The sequence below is a fragment of the Clinocottus analis genome, unplaced genomic scaffold, assembly GCF_023055335.1.
Source record: "Clinocottus analis isolate CAN_PGR_092001 unplaced genomic scaffold, fCliAna1.0.p SCAF_1, whole genome shotgun sequence".
Taxonomy (NCBI): Eukaryota; Metazoa; Chordata; class Actinopteri; order Perciformes; family Cottidae; genus Clinocottus; species Clinocottus analis.
In genome coordinates, this window is record NW_027175820.1 from 1,510,116 (window position 1) to 1,522,104 (window position 11,989).

Consider the following 11,989-nt stretch of genomic DNA (forward strand, 5'->3'; position numbering starts at 1 on the left):
GTAAAAATGCATTAACAAAACATGTATACATAGTGTTACAGTATTATACATATTATAGCAATAATGCATTGTTATAATGACATTTAAACAGACGCAACAAGGACAGGTCATATACTCGTTTGGACGGTGACGGAAGTAATACCTCCTTTATCCTGTGGAGGGCAGTAATGTGCTCAGACGCGACTTAGCTGCCAAAATACCAGAAGAAGAAAAAGTGCTCTTACGAAGAAGACGTCTCGAGTCAACTCCACTTACGCCAGCCAGGTAGACACTGCTGCAGTATTTTAGCTACAAAGTGCAACCGCAACATTATTATTATTATTACTTTTACTTTGCCGTCCGCCTGGTTTGTTCACGTGACGTTCAGCTGCTGTTAGTCGTGAACTAACGACCAAGAACATGGGACGGAAAGTGACCCTCGCTACTTGCTCGTTGAACCAGTGGGCTCTGGACTTTGACGGCAACCTGGAGAGAATACTGAAGAGTAAGTCGGACTATTACTGCCGGACAGTAGTGTCATAGACCGTAACGTCTGCAAAGGGGTAGCTTTCTGGTTTTTATTCTTCTAAAAACACACTAGAGTCTCCATATGTGAGGTTAAATGCAACTGTCCGTTGTATTTCTCATTGAGTGTGATTGGTCAGCCACTCAAGAGCATGTGAATACATCCAGTTTCCACCCAAAGTCATCCATACACGCAGTAGTCACCAAGTCCCACAGGGAAACTCAAACGTGTTGATCACAGGAAACGCATACACTGTTTTGTAAATAACATGATTGTGTGACTCCGTCTGTGATGTCGTAAATAACAGAATAAAGAAAAGTACAATCACTGTCAAGTAAATCAGATTGCTCCATCAGACCAAAAACAATTAAAAATGGCAAACAATTAGAACGATGAAAATAAAGTTATATCCGTAATGGAAATTAAACTTGTCAATCTCCTTCAGGGGAAACAAATGGGATGTGAAACATTCAAATGTCTTTATCTATTTATTAAACAGAAACTTGGAATAGTTCAATTGAATTGGCAAAACTCTTCACCACAGATGGTTCAAAAGATCTGACCCGGAAAAATAGTTAAACATGAGTTTTATACATCAGCAATTGTTCTTCAACCTGTTTTTGTTCTGTTTTCTACATCAACAATTATTCTTCAACCTGTTATTGTTCCACTCAGATAGCGCAGTTCAGTCTGGGTCAAACATATATATTTTTTATATTTTTTTCTAACGCTACAGATTTAAGAATAAAGAGACACTCACAGAGACTTCATAGAGATTGGCTTTCGGCAAGCGTAACCTGTTAACGGCATACCATAACCATTTACCTGTATCCATGTATTTAATAAGGAATTAGTTATATGTCCGTGTACTTTTGTAATATGTGAAGCCACAAGGCTCATTGCTCAAGACACAAGCACTTTGGCTCATTTCACTTTGAGCTGGAGCAGGAGAGCTCCTCCAGGTGCTCCTTGCAGGAGAGCGACTGTTTGCACCACACTCATAAAAATGGTCAAAAGACACATGACCACACATAACAATAGTCAGGTGGCGGGCCGTGGATTTTCTACCCCGCCTGTCAACAGCACAGAGTCACGCCCCCCCCTCCTCCTTGTTGCCGCCTTCTCTAAATGTAACCCTGCTTGTGTTTTTCTCTGCAGGTATTGAGATTGCTAAAGCTCATGGAGCCAAATTCAGACTCGGCCCAGAGCTGGAGATATGGTATGATGAGAAAAAGCTTCACACGGTTTCACACTGACATGAGTGCATCCACACACTAAAATGTAATCGTATTGTCTAAGTGGAGTAGCAGTAGTACAATACTGTCATCTCTTTGTAGCTCAGAACCTTTGCTAGATGCTATATGCTGCCAGAGTTTGACTTTGACTTTTCTTGCTCACTTTACAGCGGTTATGGCTGCGCAGACCACTTCTATGAATCGGACACCTTGCTCCACAGCTTCCAGGTGCTGAAGAAGCTTCTAGAGTCTCCTGTCACCAAGGACATCATCTGTGACGTGGGGATGTGGGTACCACCATCAAACCGTCAGACCAGCCCGAAAGCAGCATTCAGTCTGGCTGTGACCTTTAAATGTTTCACGTTTTAATTACAAAAAAAAGTCAACATTGGATATTTTTCACATTTGCAGCCCACTGAAACTACAGTTTGTATTAAAAATCTAACCTTGGAACTTCCTGTCCCACCTCCACCAGGCCCATTATGCATCATAATGTGCGCTACAACTGCCGGGTCCTTTTCCTCAACAGGTACGTCGGCGCTCCAGTCTAGTCTAACAAATGACGTTTTTTTCCCCCACATCATATATCTCTTGAGCGGACACACATATTTTTTTTAATTTTTTTATCACTGAGCATTTGTTCTTCGTCCTGTAGAAAGATTCTACTGATCAGACCTAAAATGCAGATGGCCAACTACGGGGTCTTCAGAGAGATGCGCTGGTTCTCACCTTGGAAGCAGCTGAGGTCAGTCATCACTCGTTGACACGTGACATGTTGTGGACAGCTAATTCCAGTAAAAATCCTTTCTCTGTAGCACAACTAAAATACAGTATATTAAAACCTGAGTAGTGCTGCACATGAGAAGTTAACTATTTGCGATGTGTAAAAAAAAAAAAAATGACTGAAGTGGTTACTTACATATACATAAACTTACATATAATGTTGTCCAGAATAGAAAAAACAACAGCTTTACGATTAGCTTAGCACAAAGACCATACGCTAACGCGAACTATGCTCGCATCTAAACGTTTTCGTACAAATCTGAAGCTGTCTTGTTTACGTGGTGGAGCTCGTTTGCTAGCGTGCTAGCGTGCTAGCGTGCTCGTCACCAGACCGAGCAGAGTTGGGACGGTAATCAAACCTTTTCAAACCCACGGTTAGGTCATGAGAGTCTAATGCAAACTTCAACTGAAACCCCAATGCTTAATTTTCTGTGTTGGCAGTTGAATAAACAAAATGCATTTTGAAAGGAGCTGTTGAAAGGTGTATTTGTTCACTTTAGTAGAAGCTAGGCTAACAGTTCCCCTGTGAGTGTGGTCTTTGAGCTAAGGCCTAAAAGGAGTTTAACTTCACCATTTTGAAAATAACAGGGATGGGAGTGAAAGTACTCGTCTCTTTGCTTGTTTCTTTAAGGCAGGTGGAAGAGTATTTCCTCCCCCGAATGATCCAGGAGGTAACAGGGCAGGTAAAATAACAACAAAACAAACTATAATTATCTGTCTTTAAAGACCTAAGACCGGAAACATTAGCAAAGAGATGGTCGGTGTATTTTTTTATTTTCATGTTTCTTTGCGTCCATCAGGACACGGTCCCATTCGGTGACTGTGTGCTGTCCACGAAGGACACCTGCATTGGCACTGAGATGTGCGCGGAGCTCTGGAACCCCAAAAGGTGCAGCACGGCAAGAGGATTGGATAAGGGCTCATTGCATGACTGAAACAATCCAAACCACCTGCGGATGACTGAACCTTTTAGTTGTTGTCTCTTGTCATCAGCCCTCATATTCAGATGGGTCTGGATGGGGTGGAAATCTTCACTAATTCGTCTGCCAGCAACCACGAGCTCCGCAAAGCTAACCAAAGAGTCAACCTGGTCAAGTCGGCCACCATCAAGGTACACTTCATCCCTCCTGTCACATTTCACTCACTGAGGTCTCGTGGTTTTTTCACTCCTGCTCCTCAATGGAAACTGCAAACTCACTGCGAGGAGTAAGTGGAACGAAAATATGTGCAGTATATCACAGGTATAAGGCCATAAATCATAGAAAAGAAGAAATAAAATGGCTTTCTTCACGCATGATTTGGTCAAGGACTGTAGGCAATCTGAAAATCCCACCTGTGCTTGCACAGACGATCAGAGATCAGCAGAGGGCGTTGCTGCACGTCCAACACCGGACAGTGCGTCTGTAACGTCCTGTGTTCTCAGTACAATGCAATGGTTTGACTGAAACCAGTACTTCAGTGTATCGTCGGTGTTGTTCCAGGGTGGTGGTATCTACCTCTACGCCAACCTGAGGGGGTGTGATGGAGAGCGCGTCTACTATGATGGTTGTGCCATGCTGGCCATCAACGGAGACATTGTGGCACGAGGAGCTCAGTTCTCTCTTAATGACGTGGTAGGTATGGACATGAAGAGCACCAGACTGGGCTCAATACCGCTCTGCATTGGGATCAGTAGTAGTTGGTGTAAGTTTCCGGGAAATGAATGTACTGAGAGTCAATGTAATATCCCCAAAAAGCACAGAAAAGAGGTTGTGTTTGTTTGTCCCCAATGTGGTTTTTGGATCGGTGGTTCAGATTATGATTATTAGGCAAGTGTCTCCATGTAATCTCCAGGAAATTAATGTAATGTTGTGTGTGTGTGTGTTGTAGGAGGTGATTACAGCCACTCTTGATCTTGAGGATGTGCGTAACTACAGAGGGGAACTGTGCCAGCCCAACATGGTGAGACGGCACCCTCCAACCTTTCTGATGGACACAGTTGCTTTATCCTGACTTATTCAGTTCAGTTTATTTTGTTTAGCCCAGAATCACAAATTATAAGTTTGCCTAAGTGGGCTTTTATTGCTTTTTGTATTGCTTTTACTGTGTTAAACGTACACGTCCCTCAATACTAGATGAATAAAACAAGTTTTTGTTCCCATTAGTCACAAAATAGGGTTAAAAAATAATTAAAATAGGGTCCAGGCAAAAGATTACCAACCCTTTAAGTAACTCAATCTAAACAATAACCTTTTATTGAAGAGACATATTTTGGTTTAAATATATCATTGTTGTGCTGTATTTATTCGGCGGCCTGTGGCCCCATAATGACCTATTTAACATAGTGGAAGTTAATTTGAATGTGTGCAAATGCCTTGGTTGTATAGGATGTAAGGTGTGGCTGTTTCAACAGTTGAGTTATTAGCAGGCCGCCTCTTGTATGTCACATACTACAGCTAATGAGACTGGAACAGAGGCTGATCTGGGGCCGCTCTCATGATGAAGGGGCTCCTCTCTTTACAGACTTGTGACCACGGCTGCTCCTCCTGAGGCAAATATCTCTCAGCCATGTTAGCTGCATGTCACATCTCTAGCCCTTCGAGTCCCAAGTCGTGCTATTAAGTAGAAATAGTCACGACAAACATTTCAAAACTGCTTGAATGTGCACAATACTACTCAAACTATTTTATTAGCGTAAAATAAAAAGTATGTCACTGAAACACACTTGAACAAATAAAATACAAAATTAAACAAACGTATTGAAGCTGCAACAATCATTATTAGCATCTTTTAGTTAAACAGTCACACATTTCTGGGTTACAAGGTGAACTACGGCTTGAAAACAGCTTTCTCCATCTCCTGTTCGCTGTCTGGTGGTTGAGAATATTTCACTTTGTCGTTTTTTTGCCTTTTCCCCTGTTTCATACTTCTCCGTTGTAGGAAGTTGAACCCAGCCCTTGCCACAGGGTCAAAGTTGACTTTTCTTTATCCAGTGGTGACGACATCTACCTCCCTACCCACCAACCACTAACATGGGACTTCCATTCACCAGAGGAAGAGATCAGGTACAAATGCATGCATTTCATTATGTACAAAATATGTATTTTTTCGGAGCACAAAGCTGTTAAGTGGCTTCTGAAAAAGGGCCAGTTGAAGAAAACCCAGTGCAGAAATCACAACAGCTGTGTTGTTCAGTCTAGGGCCGGCCTGCTGGCTGTGGGACTACCTGAGGAGAAGTGGACAGGTGAGGAGGAACACATCGCTAAGCCCCGCCCCCTTCCATTGGGGCCCACACTGTCACTAACCTCACTCCCTGGATAAATGTGAACAAATTTTTTGGAAAACCATAAAAACTATTTCAGAGTGAAGCAGACAGAAGGGTTTACAATATGTGTTTAAAGGATATATCCAGGATGCCAAACTGATTCAGCAGAGGAAACCGGTTTAAAAGACAAAGATTGAAGCAACAGTGTAAAAACGACAGAAGACGATAACATGAAGGAACAACCTTTATTCCCTGTCATTAAAAAGCAACAGAGTTTTGCTCACGTTCTAATGCACTCGGCTAATGATGGCTACACAGGCTTTCACGTAGAAACAGGAAGTTATAGGAAAAGGTATACCTCTTTGACTTGGCGTGTTTGTGATGCGTCTGTTTGGTTTCCCAGGCTGGTTTCCTGTTGCCTCTGAGTGGAGGCGTCGACAGCTCCTCCACCGCCTGCATCGTCCACTCCATGTGTGTGCTGCTCTGCCAGGCGGTAGAGGACGGCAGTGAGTGCGCTCCCCTTGGCTTTCAGTTCAGTTTAAACACACTAACTCTCTCAATGTGACATGTGGGACAAAATCCAGCAATGAATGTATCTACCAACAAGTATTTTGTGTGTGTGTGTGCATCGAAGCCCGACATGTCTTCTTCCTCTGAGCTGTAGAGCTCCACTATTAAAAACACATCGATGAGCCAAACGGTTACTTTATTACCACGAACACACACACTGTAGTTTATTTCAACTTAATCCCACAAACACCCACCGCAGGATCAAATGTGGATTAATCCGCTGCTGAAAATAATCCCCAACAAATGTCCCGCTTGAGTAAAGTCTGTAAAAAGTTAAAGTGACTCACTGTTTCAGGAATACTGTTTTATCAAAAGGAAACTATATATTTGTGATGTTTGTGCTTTGTGGCGAGAGCCACAGACAGGGTCAGTAAAGTATTGAGCGACTCAGAAAAACATGGCCGGTTTGATCTTTTCATGACACAAGTGACAGTGAAAAAAAGTAATAGAGTAGGATACGTTGGAAATCAGCACTGTTTTTATGAGCCTGACAAACCAGCATTGTATCTTGTCTGTGTGCCAACTGCCTCACCTTTTCCTTCTTTACTGTCTCTCCGATGTTTAAACACATACTTCCCCCCCCTCTTCTTCTTTCTCCCCGTTCGTCAGACAGCCAGGTACTGGAGGACGTCCGCAGAGCGGTCGGGGAGGACGCCTACCGTCCTCTGAACCCGAGGGACCTGTGTGGTCGCCTCTTCACCACCTGCTACATGGCCAGCGAAAACTCCTCTGCGGACACGTGCAGCAGGGCCAAAGAGCTGGCCAATCAGATCGGCAGGTAGGCGGGGCTCAACCTGAAGGGCTTTTTGTTTGAGGAGTGTGAGAATCGAGGACATGAAGGACAACGCATGCAACTTGAGGTCATAGTGGATGTATTGTGTTGGTATGTGTGTTAAAGCAACAGTGTGTTGATATGAATATAAGCCATCAAATTGTTATCCTTATTTATTTAAAATCAAGAAAAGTACTCTTCAGCGATACTTCATATCTTGTCTGTTATTATCTGTAAAGTTATTGTCCTTTGAGCTGCATTAATATTTTCTTTTTTTATGCAGCACGCACATGAATATTAACATAGACTTGGCAGTGAAAGGCATTATGGGTATCTTCTCACTGGTTACTGGAAGGTTGCCTCAGTTTCGTGTCAACGGAGGAAGCCACAGAGAAAACCTGGCCCTGCAGAATGTTCAGGTACGACTCAGACACACTCATGGTGGTTTCATCAGTGCTGCAGGAAGTTTGAATTCACTTCCTGTGTGTGTGTGTGTGTGTGTGTGTGTGCGCTCCCAGGCTCGGGTCAGGATGGTCCTGGCCTACCTGTTTGCTCAGCTGGGTCTCTGGTCCCGGGGGAAACCAGGTGGATTGCTGGTTCTGGGCTCAGCCAACGTAGATGAGAGGTATTACTGGTGCCAGAGCATGCTTTAGGGGCGGGCTTACTGTGATTGACAAGTCGCCACAAAGGCGTTGTTGCGCTCATGCGACCGTAACATTCATTGCCGTAATGCCAGCTTTTTACTTCAAAAATCATAAGTGCTGTTCATTTGTGAAGATTACCTCTCTGAACGGAGCGCGTGCACGTCGCTGGAGCTCTGCAACTACCGAAAGATGAACGCTTTCTCAGTGGAGAATAAATGCAGCCTAACAACAACCTTTCCTGCTCAGTCTGACAGGATATTTCACCAAGTACGACTGCTCCAGTGCCGACATCAACCCCATAGGTGGCATCAGCAAGACGGACCTGAAGAGCTTCCTGCTCTACTGTGTCGAGCAGTTCCAGCTCACCGCTCTGAGAGGGTGAGGGCCGCCGACGGATGTTTGGGGAGATTGAAATACCGGGTGATGTACCCGTTAGTATACAGAACATTGGTGGAAGGAGTCAAAGGCTGAAGCAGGACTCGGCTCCAGTATATCACCCTCTTATGTGGATTTATATATATATGTGTGTGCTCAGGTTTCATGCACCAGTCTTATACTGCAAGCCGCAAACTCTTCTGGTTTTGGTTTCCTCCGCAGCATCCTGTCGGCTCCGCCCACCGCTGAGCTGGAGCCGCTGACTGACGGACAGGTGTCGCAGACGGACGAGGTAATAAAATACGGCTGTTTGAAGATGAGTGCAGTCCGATCGTACACGCTGGAAGTAGGGGGGCAGGAAGTGGAGGAGGCGGTCATAGTCGATATCACAATTTATCTTTTTTTTACGCCAATCCATAAGGGACGAAAAAAGTTAACAATGATAATGCATTTTATTGTTGCTTTATTTCTCGTCATCCTTTTCCTGCTTTCAGCAGACTTTCACTAACCGCCTCCTTCCTCCTTCCTCCCTCCTCAGGCAGACATGGGGCTGACCTACTCCGAGTTATCCGTGATTGGGCGTCTGAGGAAGATCTCCAAGTGCGGCCCCTTCAGTATGTTCTGTAAACTCATCCACATGTGGAAGGACGCGCTCTCACCCGCAGAGGTCAGTTGCATTATTCTGCTCCATCAGAGCGTGTAACCCTCCACTAGAGGATTAAATGTCCTTTAAACAGTTTAATAAATGCAGAACAGACACTTTTAACCAGTTTACCATTGCATTATTGGTATTTATTGTTAGTTTATTTGTTTAGGGCTGAAAAATTTGTACAAACTCTTGTATATTCTGACTAAGATTGTGATAAATAAATATTGTATTTGCAATTCTTTTCTATAAATTTAACTTCTAGCTTGTGTTATAACACACACTTGTATCAATAATAATCATCATGCATTCAATAATTTCTGCTGGAATAGAACCAGATAAAACAAAACAGCTGATTGTATAACAAACAAAAGTAAACAAAAGTAAAGCGGGCACATTTTAAGATATATTTAGATAATACTGTTTTACTAACATTACTCAATTGTATTCAAATATTCTGCAGCTTAAAACTGTGATGTGCCCAAAAGTTGAATGAGATTTCAACAAAACTAGATTGAAACATTTCAGAATGTGTCTTTTGAACCTCGGTGGTGAATATTGTGCATTCAGCGGCTGTTTTAAGACTTTGACCTTGAAACAACCTCGTCGTCGTCGTTCCTCCCCAGGTGGCCCAGAAGGTGAAGCACTTCTTCCGGATGTACTCGATGAACCGCCACAAGATGACCACGGTGACGCCGTCCTACCACGCCGAGAGCTACAGCCCCGACGACAACCGCTTTGACCTCCGACCTTTCCTCTACAACACACGCTGGACCTGGCAGTTCAGGAGCATCGACGACCAGGTAGCCGTGAGGCGGGGGCTGAACTGCACCGCATTCGCCTCTTGAAGCTTCTCAAAAGAAACTACGATTTGTAAGAACACATCATAATGGCGTCCAAATATACCTTCGCCCCAATACCAATTTTTACAGAGCCTGAATGCATCATAATGTAAGTCAGTGAAACCTCTGTACGTTACTTTTTAACTCTTATATGTCCAACGTTACTAGCACTCAGACTGTAGATTTTCAACGCATATTTGTAGTTCACGATGCAGTAATGTCTGTGATTTTGTAGCTAGGATCCATTCCACTAATAACACGGTTAAATTATAGCTACACCTTACAGCCCCGCCCCCCAAAAGATGGTCCTGCACTTGACTGATGATTTAAATGTATTTATCAATAACTATTTATTTATTTATTATTAATTCCAAAACCAACGTAAGAGCTTGTGCTTCTTCGGGGAGTGCTAACACCGTTTCTTTCTCCAATCTGTATTGATTATTGATCGTGTATACTTTAGCTTTAGACGTTAAACTGCGACTTCCGATTTAACTCTTCTGGCCGCCTTCAAAATAAGAGCACCTCATCTCAAAACAGGAAGCCAGATTAATTTTGCTTAAGGCAGACACAAATCATGCAACAAAAACAACTAAATTGATTGACGAACAGTTTCTAAATTCAGTTGCTTACAGCTTTCATTTCATTATTTTGTTTTTAGGATTGGCAGAATATCTGTTTCTATTTCTAGTGCACACATTGAGATTATTTCTGTACGGTCACGCATTAACTTGTCTTGACATCTGTTTGCCTTTTCAAATACATATGTATATATAATTATATATATTTTAGATCCCACTGCTGAGGGCTCCGTTGCTGGTTGCTGCTGCTGGAGGGATGTCTTGGCAGGGTGGAGTAAAGGATGCGCCCCCTAAAGCACAACCTTTGAATGCAGGAAGTGGCCACTTGAGTGTCGACGAACTTGCGGAGTATGGTGTCTAATCTGTGAACGCAGCTTAAGCCCGCCCCCGCTGCGAGGGCGAGACACGAGCGTGGCCAATATCAGACAAGTTCAATGCGTAAGAGTTGGAAAAATGTATTGTGTAATTTTAAGTGCGTCATCGCTCTAATCAATGAGATTTATTTTTCTTTAAATGTGCCTGCTGGCAGGAGGCTTCATGGGATGCATCATCGAACGTAATGATCTCACCTCTTTCAGAAGAGGTAGATAAAAACAAGCCCAAAGAGTATCTACATCCATTAAAATGTACATATAAGCATGTGAATACAGCAATAAAATGGTGAAGCAAATCTATCCAATTTATGAAGTTGGCGAATAACCAAGGAAACTCTAAGATGCTGGTTCACATGTCCTCGCACTCAACCTCTGGTTCCAAATAAAGGCGGAGGTTTTATTCCTGGGACCTTCATCTCTAAAGGTCAACGGTGCTCTATTACTACTGAATTATGACAGATTAGATTAAGACCTTGAAAGAGCTTTTCCTCAGATGTCGGGGACACTGAGGTTATCGGATCACAGCCTTGTACTTGGAGTTTAATGACATTAGTTAGTGAGGAACTGGGTGAGGTTGAGGGTTTGCTGGAAATAAAGTGACTCCAAAAGACATTCACTGTGTTGTACGGTGTTGTTTGCACATGTTTAAAGTTGATTGACAAGATGCATTGTTATAAGTGGACGATGTATTGGGGAAAGCAATGTGATCAGTGTAGCAAAAATAAACATGTTGGTTTAAAAATGCTACACATTAAGCTGTTAAAAGCAGGTGTGGTTAGGCTCATTGTTATCTTGAGGCGTGAAACTGAAACCAGCCAACAGAAACAGTCTGAAGTCAGTGGTGCAGTTTTTTCCGACACCAAAACAGTTCACCCACATGAGTAAAGTTATGTTCTCACAAAAGATTAGAAGAATTTCATAAATCAAGCTTTAATTTTTCAGCTTTAGTGCTGTATTATCTCTTACACTTGTGCCTTAGGACAACAATGCCTCATTATATAGAGAGCTGAGATTGTTCTGCAAATGTTATACAACACATGAGTTTAAAAAGGTCAATTTAAGAGATTATGGCAAACCGAGAAAATGATTTCAGAGGGTTAACAACAATCATCAGCACATTTAATAAATTACCCAAAGTCATTAGTTGAAGTTAAAATATAAATGACAGGTCAAACATGTTGGCTAACGCAGTTGCAACAATGAGATTTCTGAATAAAAAAAAGAGAAAGGTTTGACACTCTGCTTAACACTTGACTTGATCTCATACTTTTGACCCAATAATACGTAGTATCCACACATTTATACATTTGTAAGTCAATATGTCGTTATCTTTGACTAAATCTTTCATTCTTTTTTCTCTTCTTCACCTGTATTTAATGGACCTCCGTGTCACTGACAACTGAGCAGCAGTTCCCGCA

At 42.7% G+C, this 11,989-nt stretch overlaps 1 protein-coding gene across 2 annotated transcripts; it reads left to right on the forward strand.

The window, feature by feature from the left end:
* Positions 1-246: 246 nt before the first annotated feature.
* On the forward strand, positions 247-11,168 carry LOC137783665 (glutamine-dependent NAD(+) synthetase-like). 2 transcript variants are annotated; one of them, XM_068573869.1, is made up of 21 exons: positions 247-484; positions 1,664-1,724; positions 1,911-2,027; positions 2,216-2,269; positions 2,396-2,485; positions 3,155-3,206; positions 3,324-3,412; positions 3,517-3,634; positions 4,005-4,136; positions 4,393-4,464; positions 5,443-5,567; positions 5,698-5,746; positions 6,171-6,273; positions 6,947-7,115; positions 7,393-7,528; positions 7,628-7,734; positions 8,000-8,131; positions 8,351-8,420; positions 8,667-8,795; positions 9,401-9,577; positions 10,409-11,168. In XM_068573869.1, exons 1-21 carry the CDS (start codon positions 400-402, stop codon positions 10,556-10,558), a joined length of 2,217 nt encoding a protein of 738 aa, XP_068429970.1. In that variant the 5' UTR covers positions 247-399; the 3' UTR covers positions 10,559-11,168. The 2 variants fall into 2 exon arrangements, with proteins under 2 accessions (XP_068429970.1, XP_068429977.1); XM_068573876.1 differs by having other exon boundaries at positions 9,401-9,647; positions 10,409-10,520.
* The last annotated feature ends 821 nt before the right edge of the window (positions 11,169-11,989 follow it).